Consider the following 23526-nt stretch of genomic DNA (forward strand, 5'->3'; position numbering starts at 1 on the left):
TTTAGAATAAGGGTCAACTGTATTTTCAAATGCAGTGTAAATGTTTGTAGAAAAATATGCACTTTCAAATGTATTAAAACAAAGTGGTGAAGAGTTTTTTCACTCTTTGAAACAAGACTGATCTCTCTCTAGTTATCCTTAAAATTTAAAAAGCAGAGATGCATATTCCAGAAGAATATCACCTTAAAAAAAAGGTCAGAATGTCCACAATTTCTAGTGTAATCCCACTAGATCAGCAGTATTGACTGCATGCAAAACTTGTGCAAAACCTGCAACATTTATCATGACGTCCTCTAATGTTTTGAAGAGAAGATTAAACCTCTAAGTTTTATCATAAGTAGTGATTACTTTTTTGCTAACCATGGGTAAAAACAGATCCAGTGTTTCCTTGTCTGTCAGTAGACAAAGGCAGTGACCATGAGCTGTTCATCATGAGATGACAAGGTGCCTGCCCGCAGCTGCACAATTTGCCTGCATTAGGAGCCCAACAGGCTTGAGCCACACCAGCCAACTACACAAAAAGCATTCTGCAACAGCAAAAACACTGTCGTCACCCTTCAGTACCACCCTGAGAAGTAGCTCCTGAAATGAAATACATTTTCTGAAGCAGACTTTCATTTTGAAAGTAAATAGTTTTGATTTTTTTTTTTTTTAACCTAAGAGGATGGTGAAAAAGTCATTGTCTCAGCACCATAACTTCAGATATTCACTGCAGGCATGGATCCCTATGCTGTGCTCCTTCCAAAGTATCACAGAATCACTGAGGTTGGAATAGACCTCTGAAGATCATCTAGTCCAAACCCTCTGCTCCAGCAGGACCACCAAGAGCCAGTTGCCCAGACCCTGTCCAGACAGCATCTGAACATCTCCAAGGACGGAGACTCCACAACCTCTCTGGGCAGCCTGTGCCAGTGCTTGGTCATCCTCACAGTAAAAATGCATTTCCTGATGTTCAGAGGGAACAGTCTATGCCCATTGCTTCTGGTCCTGTCCATGGGCACCACTGAAAAGACCTTGGCTCTATCTGCTTTGCACACACTCTTTGGGTATTTATATACATTGATAAGAAACCCATGAGCCTTCTCATCTCCAGGTGGAACAGTCCCAGTTCTTTCAGTCTTTCCTCCTAGGAGAGATGCTCCAGTCTCCTTATCATCTTCCTAGTCCTTTATTAAATTCACTGCAATTTGCCCATGTTTTCTTGTACTGGGGAGCCCGGCACTGGAACATAGCACTCCAGGTTGTCTCACCAGTGCTGAGCAGAGGGGAAGGATCCCTCCCTTGACCTGCTGCACCACTCCTTCTAACACAGCCCAGGACACTGCTGGCCACCTCTGCCACAATGACACATCAAAGCCTCAAGGATTTTCCCATTTTTAAGTGGATGCTCCAACTCAAGTGTGATTAAAACCCAGCACAAACATACAAGCCACTACAACCACACCTGCACACGTATACCGGGACACACACCCAGACATCATGATAGCGGAAATCTGTTTCCAAGGGCAGTAAGTCACGTGGCCAGAAATTCTTGGGTTTTTGGGGGAACAGACACACAAGAATATTGCACCAGATGTGCCAGGGAGATGTTTTCCTTTGCTAGGCACATAAGCAATATGACCATTTCCACAGTTTGTCTGGTTAAGGTTCAGTTTTGCAACTCTGCCTGTATTCATAACGGTAGATCCCTTCATCCCCTATTCTGATACAGCCACGTGTAAGACCCACACCATTTGGTGAAGTCTTTCTTTAGGACCGAGCCCTCAGCTACCATTTTCTGTGAAAACCCCCCCACCTTTTTATCATATTTAAAAATGCAAATATAAGGGAAAAATACAATAGCTGCCACTAGCACCATGAGATAGGTCTAACAGAGGTTTTTTTTTGCTTTCTTTAAAACTCTACTTAATATCTTGTGTTTATTTCTGTCCTTTTTAGGGATGCAAGAGTACAAAACATCTTTAGTTATCAAGAAAATTACCCAAACTAAAAATCCTTAAAAAAAAAACCCAACAAGAAACATCCTCCAGTTTTTCAAATTCCAGTCTATAGACACCAAACGGCCTATCCTGTTTTACACAAACAGCCAAAGAAACCCAAGGAAATTCAACCTGCAGTTTGGATACTTTAATGCTGGGCCTTCCAGCTCTACCAGAAAGTATTCAGGGGTTTGCAAGCCAGGAAGCATTGAAACCCCCTTCCATGCACTAAGATGGAACACCAGGGGAGTGAGGAATGCGCTGCCCATTTCCATATCAAATGGGGGAGCATTGCTTATTTTAAGATTATAACTAGACCCACTCTGTTTAACTTATTTTTTAATTTTATTATTTATTAATTGAAGCAGACACTGAGATGCAAAGCATACCAGGGGAAAAAAAAAAAAAGAAAAAAAGAATTTCCAGCAATACGTACATGTTAGATTTGATCTTCTCCCACTTCCAGAAAGAGTCATGCTGTCTGGATGCTTTCTGAGCATGAAAATTTGAACTGTCTAATTAACTTTCCCTGTGACAATACTGGGCAGCCAAACAATGCCTACAACTGTACATAGCGTACACCATCATGCTTAGCAAAGTACTTTTATTCAAATTTGTTCTGTCAGAAGAAAATCCTCTAACAAAACTAACATGTTTATGTGAAAAAAAAAGTATTCTCTTCACTTAAATCCAAGTTCAAGAGACTTAGCTAGTCAACCTAACATCTTTTATCTGTGCCACAGACTATTATTAAGAGTCTGAAAAGCTCGTCAGAGGAAAATAGGCCTCTCAAACTGTCTAGAGACATGGCCAGGTTATGTTTCAGGCCATGTTGCTGGCAATACAGCTCCATAATCTCCAGGGTTCCTGGACAGAGTTCAAGGTGTTAGTTGGACTCTGTGTTGCCCTAAATGGCTTCACAGTGTTATGCTTATTTGAGAGACAATTCCTGTGCCTGTACCACACGGCTGCAGTTGTCCTTTTGGACTGGAGCCTTCTGCGAGATAGCTGCCAGCAGTGGATTTTCTGCAAGACTTTCAACCTTGCCATTTACTCTCTACCAGGATGAAAGACTCAGAGAACATGTTAAGATTCAATTTTTTACCCGGATTTAGTAAGTTAAGAATCTGGGAAGACAGATCATGCAGTTTGTCGAGACATACTTAGTACATAATTGTTTCTTACTTTCTGGGAAGCTTTTAATAGTCCTGGCAAGTAGCAACAATAGCCAGATCGTATACAAAGTGAGTTACTGTAGCTGCAAATACAAGTTCAAAAAGAAATAGAAAGTAAACAGATACACAGAAGTCTATGTTACTTCCTGTCATTTAAGTATAGCTTTTCTTCAGATTTACTGTATCCCTGAACTCAGGAGAGACCATCAGAAAGTCCCCTGAGCTACATACACCAGGCTTTGAAATCCTAAAATTTTACACATTAATAAAACAGATTGCTCCCTTCTGTTTAATAACCTAATACATCAAAAAGAGATGAACCATATTAGTGATTTCATATGATTTTTCTAGGTCTTCACAGTCTGAGAGTAATTTCATTCTGAGCTCAGAAGTCTGCAACTCTTAAAGTAGAAATTAATATTGCAGACCAAATTTTCTTCCATTTAGTTGGAAAGCCAGCTAGATTTTAGACCTGTGAACTCATGCACAGACTTCTTCATTAAGGCTAATACTTTGAGCCCTTTTGGGCCCCCAGAGCTCACACTTTGCTCTTCAGAGTCCCATCTTGTCATGAAGTTAGATCTGATAACAACAGATGCAAATGGGAATGCTTAATTCAGAACTGATGATGCTATTAACATCTGGTATTAAATAATTTAATTTGGAAGGGATCTCTGGAGGCCAGCTAGTCCAACAAGCCCCCACTTAACACAGGGTCAACTACAGTAGGTTGCTCCGTGTCTTTTCCAAGTCAACTTCTGAGTATCTCCTAGGCTGGGGACTCCACAGTCTCCCCAAACATCTGCCCCAATATTTAATATTTATTTAATATTTATCCTCATGGTGACATTTTTTTTAATCTCCAGTCAGAATTCTTTTGCTGTAACTTGCAACTGCTGTCTCTCTCCCTTTTGCTACATGCCTCCAAACAGAGTACTTTGTCTTCTCCATACCCTCAAATTAACCAGCTGAAGACAGCAATAAGATTCCCCCTTAGTCTTCTCTTAAATAAGGCTGAACAAATTCAGCTCTCCCAGTGCCTCTCCTTATACACAATGTACTTCAGCACCCTAATCATCCTGGTAGCCATCCACTAGACTTGCCCACTAAATCAGTGTCTTCTCCTGTCCTTCAGAGACCAAAACTGGACAGAGTGCTCCGAATGCTCCAAATGCAAACTCATCAGGGCCAAAAAGAGGTAAATGATCACTCTGCTTGACACGATGCTAATACAGCCTATTTGGCCTTATTACCTATTTCTGCAACATCATCTTGCACTTATCAAGGGATGAGGCTTTACTTTCCACAAAAGGATTCCATGTCAGCAGATGAACTAAACCCTATTTACAATGCCCACTGGAGGCATCTGTTTTCAGTCTGCCTGCTACAAACATTTTCTCATCAGAGCTCCCACAGGCATACCGATGAGTATATCCAAGTTGCAGATGAACAAATCAAACTGCTCACAGAAGCAGGCAGCAAGAAAGATCAGCCTTAAGATGATGATGCTTGTTTCACACTAATGAATTCACTTATCTGAGGTCTCTCTTGCAACAGCTGTATATATCAAAAGGGAGCTGATTTGTAACATACTAGCATCCAAAATTTAGCAAAGTGTCCCGTGTGAACTACAGATTCCTACCACAGCCTCACAAAACTTTGGAGCTGCCAGTTTTATGAGACAAATCAGATGGAAGACCATCACCAAATAGTGAACAAAACCTTACAGAGAGACCATGCACGGTACCAACAGAGTTATACTTATCAAAACCAAAGAACAATTATTCGCACTCTTGAAAAAGACAGGCTGCATAATTCCACAATGCAAATGCATGCTAAATCTTTGTGAGATCTGTAGTTTAGGTTCTCCTAATTTATCAGGCAAGGGTGGTTTACCAAGGGTGCTTTTCACTTATAAGTGACAGCCAATTCAGTGAACAGAGCAAAGAGCTCATAAGAAAGAAAGTCAAGATTTGAATGAGTCCTGGCAGTAAAGTCAAACTCCAGCAAGTGGGCACTACCTAAATAAACACATTTATGAGCCATGCTGTCTTTTGCTGGAACCAGATGAAAGTCATATCAATGTACACATGATACCAGATGTTATTTTCTTCCACACAACAGCTACAGTAAAAAGTTACTAAAAGACAAGTGAACAAGTGGCTAGGGAAACAGTAGTTGAAGCAGAAAACGCTAACTTTAATCTTTCATCAGTAAGCATGGGCTCAACAACAACTTCAAGAAAGCCAGACTGTAATCCCAACAGTGACAGTTCCAGAAACTCTAATAAGTCCAATACACAGCTTGGCAAGAGCGGCAAAAGTCCAGTTGGCAGCCCAGCAAGAATGGCAGCACAAATCCCAGAAGCAGCTGCTACAGAGACTCGTGAACCCAGGTGCACAGCCCTGGGCATTTGTACATCACAGCCCTTCTCTAGCCAGAACAAACCATTTCCAGAGGTGTGTCTGGCATTACAAATAGCTTGTATTGGAATTACTGCTGAAGAAAAATCATCTGAGGTTTTCAAATTAGTTGAAAGTTTTAAGGTGGAGAGACCTTAGGGGATGTTGCTGCAAACTGTGATGCTCTAGGACTCTCCACTAAGTGTTTATCTCCATGAAAGTGTTTATGGCACTTTTTATAAGAGAACTGTTTCTCATCAAGAATGAGGCCATGCATTGAATCTAAAAAGATTAGATAACTCAGCGACTCAAAGATTAGCTGTACAGATGACAAAGGATTGAAGAGGCCTGTTGAGAGTCAGGGCACCAACTATAATGGCAACTGGTAAAGCACAGAGATGAAGAATTACATACCAGCTACTTACGTTAACAGTTTAAAGAACAAAAGGAGACTAGGGAAGTAGCTTCTGTTAAAGGAAAGTAGCTTCTGCTTAAGGAAATGCAATCTGTCCCTTTTCCAGGCAATCTCTGCCAAACCACCAAATTTCATTAATCCTAAAATGAAAGATCTAAGTAATAGCAAAAGAGAAATTTTCAGTTCATCACAAAACGTCAAAATTTGATGGGACTGATTCATTGATTTCACAACTTAACACATTAGTTTTTACAGCTCATAAGGGAGCATGGCTCACACAAACAGTCATTTAGGAATTATCCTGTTTTTACTTATTAGCAAAAGGCTCAAGGATTTTACTCTTTAAGATGCTTCCCACCCTCTGAGCTTTACCTACCTGTAGCAAGCAGAGTGCTTTTCAGGTATTTGCAATAACCCATGTCACATTTACTGAACACCTCCAGCGACACTGATTCTCCTGGCACTCCTCTGCAACTTTCAACCACCTCCCAAGACATTCCTTTCATACCAAAAGAAATTACTGTATTTCTTTCATTGGGAGGATTAACAATGTCCATTAAGCGTTCCTGCACTCCAAACCACTGAATGTCTTGCTTTGCCTCTCCCTCCTCTCTCCCCACTCTTTTCTCAAAATACCAGCTTCCTATAAAGTAAAATCCTCCCTCCTGAATAAAGCTTAAGTTTCTTCAGTATCCACCCACAAAAAACCTATAATTTTTAGATGGAATACATTTTAAACAGTCTGTATAATCCTGCAGAAATTTTATGCAAAGGACATCTTTATCCTGAAAGAATTTACAACCAAATCATTTTGGTCTAAAACAGAGGTATTGGGAGCTACATTTGTTAGCACATATGAAGTTGCTACATTCAAAGGACAGCAGATCCTGGGATGGTCTAGCATTCTATTTTGTATTTATCTACCCATTCACACATGAACATATAAATATACAAACAGACATCTACCCTCCCAGGGAGGAGGACAATGTATGTCCAATTTTAAAGTGTTAAAGTGGTATCATAAATCAAGCAAATACAACCTTAAAATGGCCAAGCCAACAGGAGAGGTAGTCTGGCACATGCTGTGAGGTAAGCCTGGAAGAATGATGAATCTCACAGTTGCAGAGGATGAGCTTCATTACTCCCCAGGGCAAACTTTGAAAATGTCTTGTCTGGACCTTTCCAGTCAGGACAGCTGAAGTACAAGTCTTAAAACTAAGGTACACTTTCAAAACATTCTCACTCTGCAGCTATGACTCAAGAATGAATAGAGCTTGAGTTTACCAAAAAGCTAAAATAATTCCTTAACTAGGTAATACATCCTTGCAGAATGCAAAAGTCAGTGGCAAATGTCAACCCCAGCACTTTGTGCTAAGCAAAACACAATTTGGATTTTTGGTAGCGCAAGCTCAGCCTTTTACACAAGAAATGTGATCTAACCTGAAGTAATCAATCCTGATAGGTAAAAGAGAAATGCCTAGTTCATCTAAGCAGAAAGCCCCAAGGTTATGAAATCCTCCGTCACTTTCTGCTCATCACTTAACAACTTGGTAATGAACATGCCTTTTGACAGAGCCTCAAGCTGTTACACAAAAACATTTAAAGATGCAGAGCTTTACAGTGAAAAATCTCCTCTAACTCTGGAGATCTGCCTATTCTACAAGGCATATAGAGCTAAAAATACAGATAGTGAGAAAAAAATAATGAATTAAAAAAGAAGAAAAAAGGGAGACAGGGAGGGCATGGGGAAGAGATAAGTGCAGGTGAAATGCCTCATAACTCTACCAGGAAGGCAATTATGAGCAGATTACAATTGATTTTCTATCTATTTGCTAACTGAAACAACTGCAGTTTGAGACCAGGAGGTAAAAATAATGACTGCTGCTTGTTACACCATCTCACCTCTGTTCTTATTATATTCTACCTTTAACATATAATTTAGTAATTAAGATGAATTGTCAATTCTTTCAAGCATAAAAATATGGGCTTGTACAATTAATGGGTTTCTTGCTTCAAACATATGGCAGAAGTAGTATATTTATTGTAAATATTTAGCAAGCTTGGAGACAGGAGGCATTTTAAACATAACTATATATAATAAGAGATATAAAGAATCACTACACAACAACTTCGGTCTGAGAACAGAAACATTTCAGTCTCTTCAAAGAAACAACTCACTGCAGTCTTGGTACAACATCTGTTTCTCACAGTACCTCATACAGTTTTCAGTACCACAAGTCAAAAAAACAAAGTCTAATCACCTTGATCACTACTAAGGCCGCCAGCTAGATGCCATGGCAACAAACACTACGGAAATGAGTGAACGATGAAATATCTCTCAAATAAATTAAAAAAACTCTTATCCATGACTACCTACCCAAATGTGAGACACTGCTTCACAGAACAGCAAAAGCAGCAGAATAATATTTACAGAAGAGGAAAAGGAGGTTTTACATCACACATTTTCTATCCTTCCTCTTAGTTACTATAACCCTCACTCCCACTTTCTTACTACTATTACTACTTACTACTCTCTATGAAGCACTTCACTTTTTAAGAATTATTTAAAATACAGACTATGAAGAGATTGATGATTGCAAGATAAGGCTACAAATCCAGATTATGATCTGTTTTAATTAAAAAATAAAGTGCAACTAAGGAAAAAACTACGCAGACACTAAGTTTTTAAGGCAGACTTTTTTTTTTTTTGATTACTGGTTCTAAATAGAAGTTGCAGATCTGATGCAGAAAATACCAAACAAGATTTCATGACTTCTGTAATGCAAGAAGTCAAACTAAGTCACAAATCTCCTTTCTACTGAATGGAGATGCTTAGCCTTAGCCATTTCTGAGTACAACAAAAACTGACCTGAGCCAAATAAGTTCCTCATTTCACTTCACATTGAATTGCTTTTTTTCCAGCTTTTTTAAAGAGTATTTTCAACTGCATGTTGGATGTATAAGATCTCACAAAATAAAACCTCATAAGGTTTTCAATTTACCTATGTAAAATTGAACAGTAAAGAGGTTTCATCAAACATCAAACTGAATCTCCAATCTTTCCAAGTCTTACTGACTGCAAGATTAGTTTTCTTCAAAAATACGAACAGCTCTGGAACACCAATAATGCTTTTAAAAGTTTGTACAACCCAGAGAAGCAGGCAGTGAAATCACTCCAGAGGAGTGTTGCTCAACTCAGCAGTCAGCCTGAAATGCACAATCTACACAGATGAGTCAAGTCTGGATAATCCCTTCACGCTCTGTCAGGTTGGGAGTATGGGGCTGTTTTTAAATTGCATACTTTCAATAAATTCCACTTTTCTGCATTTACATTATTAGACAACATGTTTTAAAATGCGTTGTGATTTGCAGATATGTAAAAATATTGCTAGTGGAGTTCTGTCTATCAGGACCTCATAAATAATAACTGCATTTTTAAAAAGATTGCAAATGGTAATGTTAATTATAACACCACCAAGTGACTGCTGCCCTATGGAAGTCCAGTGTAGTAATAAAGGTGTAATAACCATGGCAAGGTTTGTAGACAGTCGAAATACCCAGATATGTTTCAAGTAATCCCATTTGGAAAAGACAAAAAGAAAGGAAGTTTTTGAATTCTCAAGACTAAACAGTCTAATTAATAAAAAGGAAGGGGGAGCAGGGAGAAAGAAAACAGAAAAATTTCCTCCTACTTCCTTAAAATTGTTGCAAATGTTTTAAACTGACATAACAAATTCTCTTTAAAATAAAAACATGCTTGAATTCATATCCATTCATGACAGATTACACTTTGGAGCATCACCAGATAGAAAATTTATTTCACTAAAATATATCTAATACAGTCTTGGAAGAAGTCCTATTTTCAACTAGCAGGCACGCTACATGGGCAAATGGTTCGTGGTAAGGAGACAGTGGAAGAGGAAATACCCTGCCAATTTGAAAACCCAGACATACTTGAATGGTTTATTTTCCTTCCAGATCAAAAGACTATACTACTGCTATCTTAAGTATGTCGTTAATTGCATAACCCTAAGAGCCGCAATTATGAACTATGACTCTGCTTTGCAAACACAGATCAAGAGGACAAGACACAGTAAACAAGATATTTCAATACATCTGTTGTTCAAGAAGTGTGGTTTACTGTTCAGCAGGATGGGTTTACTTAACCCAACTTTCGGCAACACCATCGCTTAAGGGCTATTTGGCCCTGTCAGAGCTACCAAACCAGAACCTGGCACAGGAGTGTCAGACAGGGCCAGGTCCGACTGCAGAAGGTGTTGCAAAGCACAGCCCAGCGGAGTTTCCTCCCCCGGGGGCATTATAAAATAACGTCACCGCTCCACAAATACAACCCTACATGCCCGGCGTCACTCAGACATGCCTGCAGGATTAGGTCCAAAACACACAGGTGACTGAAAATTAATTTTTAAGAGAAATTAAAACTTAAAAGCCACAGCCAGATCTGAGAATGGTGAAACCAACACTTATCACGGTTCTGTTAAATAGAGCAAGCCAACTTATGCAGACGGTTCTCTCACTCAAAGCGCAGGGATAAACCTACACTTTCTCACAGAGCTATTAAAAGAAAACCCAGAAAACCAACCCCAAAAGTTAGAAGCAGGGGGACGGCAGGGTAGGTAAGAGTACCTGAAATAACTTTTAATTTCTTCTCAGGCTCCCGGTGCCCGCGGGTCCCCGGGACGGCGCAGCCCGGCGGGCGGGCCAGCCCGGCGCTGGGGAAGGGGCACGGCCGCCCCGCCGGCTCGACTAGCGGCTCCGCCGGGGTCGGCAGCGACCAGGTCGGGGAGAGCTTCCCGGAGGGACGGGGCCTGCCGAGGCGCGGGGCGATCCCGCCAGCCCCCCGGGGCACAGGGCTGGGGCTGTCTCCTCCCTCCCCGGGAAGCGCCGCCGCGCCGCGGCCTCCGCCGCCGGGGCGACCTCCGCAGGGCGACCTCAGGGAGGCGCCGGGGGCAGGGCCGGAGCCGCGGCCCCGTGCGGACACACGCGCCGGCCCGGCCCCAGCGGTGGGCGGCGCCGGGGCGGGGGCGCGGAGCAGGACGGCCGCGGCCCGGCGCTCCCCCCGCCCCCATCGCCGGGGCCCGCCCGCGGCCGCCGAGCTCTCGAGCCCCCGCGGGCTGCCACCCACCTGCAGCCCGCTGGCAGCCGCCGCCGCGGGCGGGAGGAGCGGCCGCAAGGTCGCCTTCACCTCGCCCGCCGCCGCCGGCGCCCGCATCCCCGCCGTACTGCGGGAGGCGCTGCGTGGGGCCCCGCTGGCCGCCGCCGGGCCGCCCCTCCCTGCTGCCCGCCGGGCAGAGCCGGGGCGGGCGGGAGCATCTGCTGCCGGGGCACCGCGAAACCCGGCTGGGGAACCGCCCGGCCCGGCCCGGCCTCCGCAGCGGCCGCGGGGGGTGGGCAGCCGAGGGACACGGCTCCCTCACAGCGCCGTGGATTCCTTCCGAGAATTCCCGAAGGCCGCCGTGGTGACCCCCTCCCAGAACACCGCAACGTTACCGGCTGGGGCCAGCGGGGAGGGCCAGGGCGGCGCGGCCTGGACAGCTGGTCCTCCGGCCCGGCAAAGGTCCTGCCGCCATCGGAGAACACCTCCGGGTGCTCAGGGACGCTCACTGTGCGGGTACCCCTGTGCCCCACTGCCCCAGCTTTGCAGCTGGAGAAAGGGCTGTCGGAGAGCTTTTTGGCAGGGATACTCAACTCTATGTCTATGGCAGAGTTGGTAGAGACCTTAATTTCCGTCCCGTGTTCTAATTACGAGATGTTTCCTCCCACCCCGCAGTTACTTTTATGCAGATGAAGCAATCTACCTCTCAGCATCCCACCCTGCCTTCTGTGCTCCTGCCGAAGCGGCTTAGCGCCAGGACCTGAAGATATGAATGAAAGTCTGGTGTTGTGATTACGGCTTGTAGCTGACGGAGTGTATCGTATACAAGATAAGACATACAGCTATTGCTACTCACAGGCTACAAATGTGAATATATATAACTATTACCCACTCCTGTTCTACTACTGGAGTTTATAAAATTTTTTTCTGGTACCCAGCAGAAGATGGGCTAGATTTTTTAAATTCTGCATCCAGTTTACACAAATCCTACACAGAAGGGCCACTTAGCAGTAGTTATTTTTCCAATAAAATGTGGTAGATTTGCCTGGACAAAATACTGTGGAGGCGCAGGGCTATGTTGCTTTCTTATATATGTTTCCATAAACCCTCCCTCTTAGAGCTGATACAGTCTGTAGAGTGATGGCATGATTTTGTTCATTTGACTCATTCATTACAAGGTGTGTTGAATTTTTCAGTGTATCTCATCCCCATCCTAGGTATGAGTTTGGAGTGTTCAGTTCTCAGTGCAAGAGGCCACTTCTCTCCCCTGTTTAGTTACTTACGTGTGCAGAAGGAATTTGAGGCCTCTACTTAAAAAAAATAAATAAAATGCTTGTTCCCTCAGTCCCACATGCTGATGCTGTTTCAAGCCAGAGTGGTGTCCAAATGTGACTATGAATATTAATTTAATAGAGGAAATTGGTGAAAGCAAGACTGAAGAATTTGACACTTGCAGTGCTACTTTACTGCTTATTATGGAAGCCTTTGCCGGTGATTGAGGAACATATGAGTCAGTTAAAAGCACTGCAGTGCTGGAGAAAATTATTCTCAATTATCAGAATAAGAAAGGACAGAATAATATGGAATTGATTTTGAAACTACTTAAAGTCACAAGAGTTTCACATTATCTTTTTTCTTGTTATACTATGCTTCCTGATAAGTTTGTGTAAAACATCATTTTGACCTTATTTGTTTTGAAAAGATTGTGATTCTGTAATCCTACAGTATCTTAAAACATGCCACCCGTAAACATGAGTTATGTCTGCTCAAATGTGAGGTGTACTCAAAATGAAGTGAGATGCTTGATGTCATTGCACTGCTCATTGGTAAGACCTTATTTCTTCCCCATTGCCTTAGGAAGCAACATACTTCGCAATTAAAGCAGACACTTGGGAGTCAGAATCCAGGATTTTTCTGTTCCGTGACCACAAAACAGAAATACACCAGTGGTACCTTGGAAGGAGGGGTTGTAAGTGTTAAAAGACTTTCTCAGGGTAGGACAGGAGAGGTTGGGGATTCATATTCCTCCAGAACTTCCCACATCTTTCTCTTCGTTCCCCATAGTATGTCCCCAATCACTCCCCCATCACTGTTCTTCAGGTTTTGATGAAGCCCAGAATTTCCATAGCTTCTTTGGGACTTTCACAAGTTTCATAACACTTTCCTGGTCATCTAATAGAAGAAAAAGTTGTTAGTGAATGAGAATACGCTGGAGGATAATCAGTACTTAAAAGCAAGAAAAGGAAAAATGGGACCTTCTGCCCTTTTTGGAAACCAGAACCTCCTTTGTTTCCAGAATCTATATTGGTATAACTACAACATAACAATACAGAATAGCAAAAGTATATAAACAATACTTTTTCTGTAAAACTGGTCCTATACATATGAACTTTGGTTTCCCTTCTGTCTTCTTTATGAATCTCTGTCAACTCAAACTTTTTGCAGCTTTGCATCAGTTATCTTTTTTAAGTATGAAAAAAATGCACATCTTTTCAGAATTTCTTTCCCTTCTCAATTATGCTGTGCATTTAATCTGCCATTTCCTCTCTTCCCTTATGAGCAACAGCTGTTTTTCAGGACTTGAATATTTTCTGCTTCTGATATAGAGAATACATCTTGTATTCCTGCAGTTGTCCAGAGAGCTGTCCAGCCCCTATAATTGAACCTACTCCTCACCCTCTCGGTCTGGGAAACCTGCATTTTGTGCCTCTATCCACAACAACCTACTTCTTAGGTAAACCCTGCCCAAACTCTCTTGATCCAGCTTGTGCTTGAGACTATCAAATATGCCAGAGCAGATAACAGATTTCAGCAGAATGTCGTAGTATTAGTGCCTGCCGCTTTTGTCTTCTTGAATAACTGCTGCTTTACTTGAAGGTCCATTTCTTGCTGGCTTTCTGTTTCAGTCATTTGAGCATCTTTTACAGGTAGACGCTTATCCTTTTCTTCCATTTAACCACAGTAATAGTCCTTGGTTCTAAACTGACATTCTTGATATGTCTAGATGATTTGTCAGCTCTTTGTTTAGCCTCCACCTGGCGTTATTTTACCTTTTCAGCCATCACATTTTGTGCGGATACTGTTTCATCTGAGAATCTTGGGCAGCTTCTGCCATTATTTGTGTAGAAAAGCCTACATGCTTATATGACAAAACTGCTACAATGTACATTTTGTTAATTTGTGTTACCACAGCAACTGAATCATACAGAAATGTAGTGTTCCATTGTCTTGTATTGCACCTTGGTATTCTGATAAAAAGCTAGGGAAATGTAGTCTGTGTGCAGCTGGTGTGGAGCTGGAGCTTAAATAGGTAGATAACTGTGCCTATCGAGTAGGTATCAACAGCTGGTGTCAAAATGAGTTTACCAGCTAGGATCCTCTAGGAATCTAAGTCCTGTTCTGTTCAGTTCTGTGAGGACTTGCAGGCATGCTGGAGGAGGAGGTTAGGATCTTGCCATTTGGAAAACTGGTCTAGAAAACATAAGGCACAGGTTGGGGGCATGAACGCAAGCTGCTGAGCCTGGGCAGGTATAACAAATTGCTCAAATTCAGGAAAGGAACAATTGGTGAAAAAGTAATCTATCAGAAAGGAATATGAAGTCTACCACAAGTCATTAGCTGAACATGAGTCAGCAATGTGTTTTCATGGCAAAAATGGTAAACATTCCAGGAAGATGTACATGTGGGAAGCAATCTGCGAGCTCTATGCAGTATCAGTAGCACATTAGTGGAATGACTATTTTTGTACACCATAGCTCAAGAAGAATGTGAACCATTAGGAGCCAGGACAGGTGGCAACAAGGATGAACATAGAACTGGGAAGACTGAAGGAGCTGGAGTTGTTCAGGCTAGAGGAAAGAAGGCAGAAGGTAGACATACTAAGAGTCTTTATGTACTTAAATGGCCATTGCAAAGAGAAGGGGAATAATCTCTTCATGGTAGGTAGGGTAAGATGTAATGGACTTAAATTGCATCAAGGAGGAAAAGCTTTTCTAATGGTAACATTAGTGAGGCACAGCTTTATATCACAGAGGGTGTAATAGTGTCTCCGTTACTGGATGTCTTTTAGTAGGTACTCGACAAATAGTAAGTACTATTGATCTGGCATTGAAATTGGAGGATGGACTAGGTGACTAATCAAGGTCTGTTACAGACCTATTTTTTCTGTGATTACATGTAATCTGAAGCTTCTCATTAATCATCATTTCTTTATCCAGTCCCACTGTACGTTCTGTTTTCTTTTCAAATCTGATCCCTCGTCGTTCCTGGGTTCTTTGGAGGACAAAATAAATGTTTTGTCCCATTTTTCTCTGTGTATAGTCAAAGACCAAAGCCTTTCTCATTTTTCTGGCAGCGCACAACAGACACAGACTGAGTTCTACTGCATTTTACTGCTAACTAATTTAATTACACAAGTCAAACATGCAATAAAAATTATTTCGATGACAGTTGTCAGTCTTTTCAGACATGTTCTACATAAACTATACATAATGTTAACATAAATATGAGACTCTTTAGTCATATACTAGACAAAATTACTCAATTCATAAAATGTTACTGTATTCCAGACCTACCTAATGCACATAATCCTAAATTCTCTGATCTTCACTGCCAGGAACCCATTTAAGATTTTAATGTGAATTGTATTATGTTACTTACTCTTTAGGCATGATTTGGTTTTGCAAAGTCTTGTATATTTAAAAAAGCCACCCACTTTTACATTTCAATTTAAGATAAACAGCTTATACCAAGAACAATTGGCATTTATTGACTTGGCAGATCTGATCAATGGGCAGCATTTTTTTTTTAACCAATTAGGTATTACTTCTTTCTACAAATATTTGCTGTTATAGCCTTAAATCAGCACGTCTGTGAGAGCAGACCCATACACATTTTGGGCACCCTTGAATAAAAGGAGCTATTTCAATAATTGCCAATGCTGAATACATTATTTGCTGAGCTTTTAAAGAGAATGTCCATCAGGAGTTTAGACCTACTCTTTTTCCTCTTGAGGACAATTTTGGCAAACTGTACAGTCATTTTATTCTTTTTGAAAATGAGGATTTTCTTCCTGTAGTAATTTCTTGTTGAAGATTAATAATGTATTTTTCAACACAGAATATGTATTGCCCGTGTACCTGTGCTGATCAATATATTCGTACGTGATAGGAAGAAGAGGTGGGGAACAAAGTAGCAAGATTTCACTATGATGTTGGATTTCTCAGGGTCATAAAAACTGAAATCCAACAATGAAGAACCATCGACTTTGTGTGGAGTGAAGGATATTGGAATGGTAATGAAAATGTCAGCGTTCAGCTGTGGCTGAAAGAAATACATACTAAGAAAAAAATAGGAAACATAAAGCATCATTATGCCACTGTTTATGGTGCTCCAGTTTTTTAATACCCCAAGTAGCTTTTGTCTTCATATTTCAAAAGAGATACAGTAGAAGTAGAAAAGAGAATTATGGATGATCGGGGATAGGGGACAGCTTTTCCATGAGGTGTGGCTGAATAGACAGATTCTTTGGCCTGAATAGGACACAACCAAGAAAGGGTATGAGAGGGATCTGTAAATCATGAGTGGCACAAACCCCATGAATAGAGTACCCATACTTTCTTAATAGAGGAATTGGGCAGCATCAGATAAAATTGTCAGATGTCAGTTTTCAGAGAGACAAAAACAAGAAATTCCCTAAAACTATCCGTGTTTTCAGAAAGAAAGTGGATATGTTCATGGAATAAAAATCCATCTAGAGCTGTTAAAAGCTAATATGTAGAAATCTCTATTTCAGCAAGCCCCTAAGACAGCCCCAAGTTCCAGCCCTGCTGGAGCCTTTATACATTTGTTTAATTCTTATGTTTGGCAGAAAATGTCTTCAGCTGACCACTGTCAGGGAGAGATCCTGGGCTGGATGGAGACACATGTCTCAGTGTGAGCATTCTTACTTTGTTGTTTATTTGCCTGCTGACTGAGAAGGCTCTGACACCCTTTGACTTGTACGGGTCTGTGCTTCTGCAACCTTACAGCACTGTGGGAGACACAGCCTGGGAAGCGATCAAAAGCATAAGCAGGAGGCAGAAATCTGCCTTTGATAAGTCACTTTTTTTTTAAGTTAAAAAAAAAAAAAAAGATTTCCTCCCACATCCTTGGACACAGTCAAGCATGGACAGATGCCTGATTCCATTATCACCTTCTCCTGCATCATGATAAAGCCAAGCAAACTCCTAAGGCACTTTAAGGCCACAAAGGGAGTCAATAATGCTGAGGGTGGGGAAAACAGTGAAGAAATTCCCTTGCTGTGCCTGCCAGAGAGTGAATCAAGTGGATGCAAACCTACTTTCTGCAGCTGGGAGACATCACTTGGGGCATCCCTGAAGTGGGTCCGTGCAGGGGTCACGCTTGCTGTTCTCAAAATTTCCAGAGCATCAGCAAGAAGGAGACTTATCCATTGTCAACATATCCAGAGGTATGATTGAAAACTAGCATGGGAATCTTATTTGCTGCAGAACACAAGGAAGCATGAATTTGATGTTTGAAAAAGTATGACTGACAGGAATATTAAATAGTCTTTCAGTTAGCAGGATGCTTCCATGTTGGCTTCTGGGGACCGGGAAGGTAGGAGTCACCTCAAGCCACAGCCTATTGGAAAACAGACATTGTACAGCCAGAGGAAGAAGGTCAGTGCTGAAGGATTCTTCACACGTATGATCCCCTTTAGGCTGCAGAGAACACTGGCAGAGGGCGAAACCCAACAGTAGCTGAAGAAAAAAAGTTTTGTCCCCTATTTTAGGCATGTCTTTATTTACCCCATATATTCATCTATTTGACTATTGCTGTGGTTTAGGGAATAAAGAGAGAAGGATATGGGAGTGTAAAATGCCTTCGTCCCATGTACTTACTATTGTGTATTTGTATTTTGAAGCAATGAAAATTCAAACAAAAACAGTGCTACAGTGTTTCAAATTTTGAATCAAAAACACTAAAACATTGAGAACTTTTGGATTCATACATTTTACAGAATCTTCATTAAGTAAAATAATTTGTGTTTCCATCTTTAGTTGGGGTTTTGATTCCTTGATTAGGATGAAATTTTCACTCTGAAATTTTCTTTATCTGAAAATATTTTAAATGTTAAAAATTCAAATGAAAGAGCACTTGGGTGATAATTTTCAGATACTCAAATGTTTTATTTTCTTCACAGCTGGCAAAAATTGGCAGAGCATTACAAAGGAACAAGCTCTTTTTTGTTCTTCTGCAGCCAATATGACGCTTAGTCATATTCTGCTGTTTCACTTGATGGTATCTTTTATTATGAGTTTTATAGCTCTGTACTGTGTGTAGTCAGTACTTTTGTAAGGTGAAGTGATACCATTTTGATTTCCTTCATTTTGGAGAAGTTTGATCCTACTGATGAAAAAAAACCGAAAAATCAATGCTGGGTTTTTTTTTTCCTGGAGGGGGAGTGGTGTTATTCTGTATATAGTTCTGTTTCATGCTGGCTTGGAAGTGAATGCAACAGTTACCACAAATGAACAAAATGGCTATTGGTTGCAGTAAGAATTCACTGTGCAATTTGCCCAAAAGCTGTTAACAACAAGCTACCATTTTTTTAGTGGGTTTGCATATCATTAATAAGATAGTAGTAATATCTTTTCTCTTAATGATTGCTGTTCTTTATACCTCATCTCCTTGGAGATGAGACTCTACTTTCTTTATTTCTTCTATTTATACAATTTTTTCTGGCCTCTTTTTTTGAACAAAGTCCTGAAAGCAAGCAAGCATTGAATCATCTCAGTATTTATTTATTCATTGTATTGGAGATAGAAATGCTATGATAGTTGGGACTGAGCATCCATGTTCTTAGACTTTGTTTCACTTTGATTTCTCTACTGATTTTTGAACCAACGGAACAGTTTCCAGTTTCCAGTCTGTAGTTTAGTTGCAAGGCAATAATTACTTTAGACGCTCATCTTCACTCTGCTCCAATCTTTGAGTCCCTTGGAGCCTATTTCCCCCATTCCTGGCCACATTTCTATCTCCTCTGCTGAGAGGCTGGTGAGACACTGCAACAGGTTGCCTACAGAAGGTGTGGATGCCCCAGCCCTAAAAGTGTTTGAAGCCAGGTTTATGCAGCTCTGAACAAACTTGTCTAGTGAAACATGTCCCTGCCCACTGCAGGGGGGTTGGAACTAGATGATCTTTAAGGACCCTTCCAGCCCAAACCATTCTATGATTTTATGATTATAAGCAGAATCATAGAAATCATAAAAATAGTATGAGAAGAAACATTATTTGACCCATCATTATACTCCACAGCAAGATCATCTCTATGTAAATTAGTTCTAAATGTGTTCGTTCTACTTCTTGAGAATGCCTGTTGATGGAGACACCATATACTTTGTAGGCAAAATTCTCCAGTACTGACTGGTCTGTACTGCTTATTTACTGAATAATTTCTCTGGGAAATGGCTTTCAAATAGTCATCATGGGATTAAATCTGTAATCGTATGTGTCTACAGGTATATATCTGCTAAAACTGTAGGGTTTGAACTTTCTGCTAGAAGAAGTCAAGATGTGGATCTTCCTTCAGTTGTCTACAGATAGGTGTTCGGAACTGTCTGAGCTGGAAAGAACACCCCTAATATCTAACCTATATTGAAAGCCATTTTGCTCTGTCTCATCCTTAGGACAAGGATGGAGTGCGATTTATTCCTTTCCTTTTTGTTGTACCCACCCTTATTTTTCTTGTTGCTTCTTGTCGTCTAAAGGCTAAACCAGTCACTATTTCTTTAAACACTGTTTATTTTCAAGTCGTCCTCTTTGTTCCTCTTTTGACTCCTTTCAGCTGGTTCATGTAGTTCTCATAATAAGGAACTTGAAACTAAGCACGTGGTGGAAGAGAGACTGCATGGCATTAAACATACTCTGCATGAACCCCAGCTTATCTTTTAAGACTGTGGGTGGGAAACTTCATCAGAGGAAAAGCTCTCTTCCATTACATCCCCATTGAAGCAAAAGCAGTACATGCAGCTCTGAATTCCTCGCTTCAGGCTATACTTACTGTAAAACAGAGCCTGGATACCAGCGAGCCACAAAGCTTGGTAGGAGAGTATCAAACTCAGCAAGCCTCACGTCAGCAAAACAGTGCTGGCTGTTTCTTCATCTCTACCATGCTTTAAAAAAGACACTTTCGAAAACAAGATGCCAGAAGTGTTCTTTTATTATCTCTATTGCAGGTTTGAGAAGATATTGCCTTCATTCTTGAAGTTGTGGAGTAAATTTTCAAGTTAGCATGTGAGGGAGAAATACTGAGAGGATTTTTTACATATATCTAAAAAGCAAGTTGATCTAAAAATATGCTCCATTGTCATTCAGTGATCAGAAATATTACTCTTTTCAGTTCTATTTTTATAAATAGCTTAAATAATAGTTCCTAAAAAAAATTTCTTATTACTATAGTACATCTTATGATGGAGGATAATTGTTTCTGAATCTTCTAATTGTTCATCTGTCAATCATTCCCTAAGAAACTCGGAACAGTTGTGTGAGAATAACAGAATGAACTTCAAGTAGAGCGAATTATCTGAGGTCAGAGAAAATAAAAAGAAAATACAAATGACCAGGCTGATGTTAGGGCTGTGGGAGAATGCGTGAGTATCTGCAAAGAGTGTTTGTGGTAAATCCATACTACTTTGATCATACCTTGATTTCAATAGCATTATGATACTAGTAATGACCATAATGCACATATAATTGTGGATTATGAATTTTACATTACTATCATTGGTTTAGAGAAATCATCACAGTTTTAAATATAGAAAATAAGACTGAAGATAGAAAATTTACTTCATGTGCTGTTGCCCCTGTTTGTTCCTCTAGAAACATAATATTTATCTCCTACTGCTTAGATGTTATGGGTTCAAAATCTTCTGAAGGAAAGACAGGATATTCTCTTCTCTGTGAAGACAGAGCTGAATTAGATCTCGAGTATGAACTGTCCTTGCACCTCCAGATCCCCAGGTGAGAGCACACTAGAGTGAGCTTTTTGATCCGTTGTTTTGATGCAGACTCTGGGTGAGTCCCAGCCATGGCATGTGGCCTGACACATGGGTTAAAAACATAATGAGAATTCTTTGGGTTTGTGATTCTGAAATTGAAGATGAATCAACATCTTGATTGGATACCTTCTGCTTTATGACATTGTCTAAGAAAATGTAAGATTTTCCACTTGCACTATAGTGCTTTGAATTCATATTGTTATTCATTAACAAATCTCTCTTGCAGTATTCTCTACTATGGTTACTGCTACTTGATATAGTTTTAAAATTAAGTTATTGGCAAATTAGAATCAGTTTATTCACAGAATCACAGAATCACAAAATATGGGGAGTTGGAAGGGGCTCACAAGGATCGTCAAGTCCAACTCTTAGCCCTGCAGAGGACATCTCCAAGAGTCACACCATGTGCCTGAGAGCACTGTCCAAACACTTCTTGAACTCTGTCAGACTTGGTGCTGTGACCGCTTTCCTGAGGAGCCTGTTCAGCGCCCAACCACCCTCTGGGTGAAAAACCTTTTTCTAATATCCAACCTAAACCTCCTCTGCTACAACTTCAGGCCATTCCCTCAGGTCCTGTCCCTGATCACCACAGAGAAGAGATCAGTGCCTGCCTCACCTCTTTCCCTCCTATGGAAGTTGTAGACAACAATGAGGTCTCTGCTCAGCATCCTCTTCTCCAGACTGAACAGACCAAGTGACCTCAGCCGCTCCTCATATGGCTTCCCTTTAAGGCCCTTCACCATCTTTGTTGCCCTCCTTTGGACACTCTCTAAGAGCTTAATATCCTTCTTATATTGTGGTACCCAACACTGCACACAACATTCAAGGTGAGGCTGCACCAGTGCAGAGCAGAGCGGGACAATCCCCTCCCTCGACCGGCTGGCGATGCTTTGCCTGATGCCCCCCCGGACACAATTGGCCCTCCTGGCTGCCAGGGCACTGCTGACTCATTGTGATGTATTAACTGCTTTTAAGTTTCTCCCTGGCCTTTTGGGTACAGTTTTGCTTTATAAGGCTTTACATTGTTCAGGACTTGCTGCCATAAAGAACAATCTGTTTCTTCCAGTTATTCAATTATTTTTTATTGTTTGTATTATTGTTACACTTAGTAGTAGTAGTAGATAGAGGACATGTTCTAGATGTTGTACAGGGAATGAAAAAATGACCTCTGTCCCCTCCACAGAACCTAACTTAGAACAAGAGAAAATAGATGACGCCACAGTCAGAGGCATGTGATCTGAACAACCATTGGTTTTCAAGATATGAAATGAGAGATTTCAAGATTTACATATAGAAATTCCTCTTTGCTCATCTGAAAGTGACTTTTCTGCTGAAACTGTATGATGAAAAAATCCCCAATCATAAAAAATGAACTGAAATATCTTTTTTTTCAGTTCTTGAAAATTTTCTCCAGGTGGAAAAATCGTTTGCATCTGCTTCTTCCCCGGAGACAGTGGGATGAGAGAAGGCTGTTTGGGTCTTGTGACATAGATGGCACAAACACAAGGATGCATACTGTAAACTGTACAACTTTGGATCAATATTGAGCAATTTTATAGTCAATATCCCTGATTTTGGCTTCTTCCAAGTAATACCTAATAGCAATTACTAAGCATGTCATCAGTGCTTCTCAAAATTTAGAGTTGACCTTGTTGTAGGTGACCTGTGTTAAAGGACAGCTTCTCTCTAGAAGCACTGTGAGAAGCTATGTTATAAACAAACTGAAACCATGGCTCCCAGCTTAGCATTTGAAAGGTAGGATGTGGAAAATGCCCTGACATTGGTTCTCTTTTCTGCTTGTCAGATGTCAGGTTACTGCTATTGCTTTTACTTGGTGTTTGCTCTATCTGCAATTGGTCTGAATTTGTTTTAGCACTGCAAACTATTAGGCAGTGTGAACTTAAGGCAGAGTGACACTAAGTAGGGTTGATTCTGTGTTAGCAGAAGATTTGTTATTGTTTGGGCACACTGTTGTGGAGTGAAATCTCACCATCTATTTAAAAGTAGAGATGTGAAAAGTTTAACAGCTTAGAGAGGCATAATTGTCTCCGATTTGATGTTTCAGTATGTCCTATTGCAGAATTTGATACTTCTTTGGCATGATTTCTCTGTGTGCAATTTGTCAAAATTACTTAAGCAAAACATGATTTGAAAGGGTGGCATCTTAGGCAGAGGTGAAAAGGCAGCTCAGAAATTCTTTCCTAACCCAAATATACTTGCCCCACAATAGACCTGCCCTAAAACTGGATGATTAATCTTCTAAATGTCTTGAAGTCCCCAAAAGTATTCCTACATTTCACTGTGTATAGAACGTATTAACTAAAATATACTTTGATAGCCTCCCTGGTTCAAGTAAAAATAATACTGCAATTGTTTAT

General features: G+C 40.9%; 1 protein-coding gene across 3 annotated transcripts in view; it reads right to left on the reverse strand.

Annotated features, from left to right (window-relative positions):
* The window catches only part of ZC3H12C (zinc finger CCCH-type containing 12C), a 45609-nt gene extending 34043 nt beyond the window's left edge, over positions 1-11566 (reverse strand). Inside the window, exon 1 of one of the 3 annotated variants that reach the window (XM_027677260.1) lies at positions 11483-11566. Coding sequence is in view for 1 of the 3 variants with exons in the window: in XM_027677258.1 (XP_027533059.1) it covers positions 11118-11204 (87 nt within the window). In the remaining 2 variants the exon portion in view is untranslated. The other 2 variants (XM_027677258.1, XM_027677259.1) reach the window with 2 other exon arrangements.
* Positions 11567-23526: the final 11960 nt, after the last annotated feature.

This window comes from Neopelma chrysocephalum, unplaced genomic scaffold (assembly GCF_003984885.1).
Source record: "Neopelma chrysocephalum unplaced genomic scaffold, ASM398488v2 Primary Assembly neopelma1_43, whole genome shotgun sequence".
Taxonomy (NCBI): domain Eukaryota; kingdom Metazoa; phylum Chordata; class Aves; order Passeriformes; family Pipridae; genus Neopelma; species Neopelma chrysocephalum.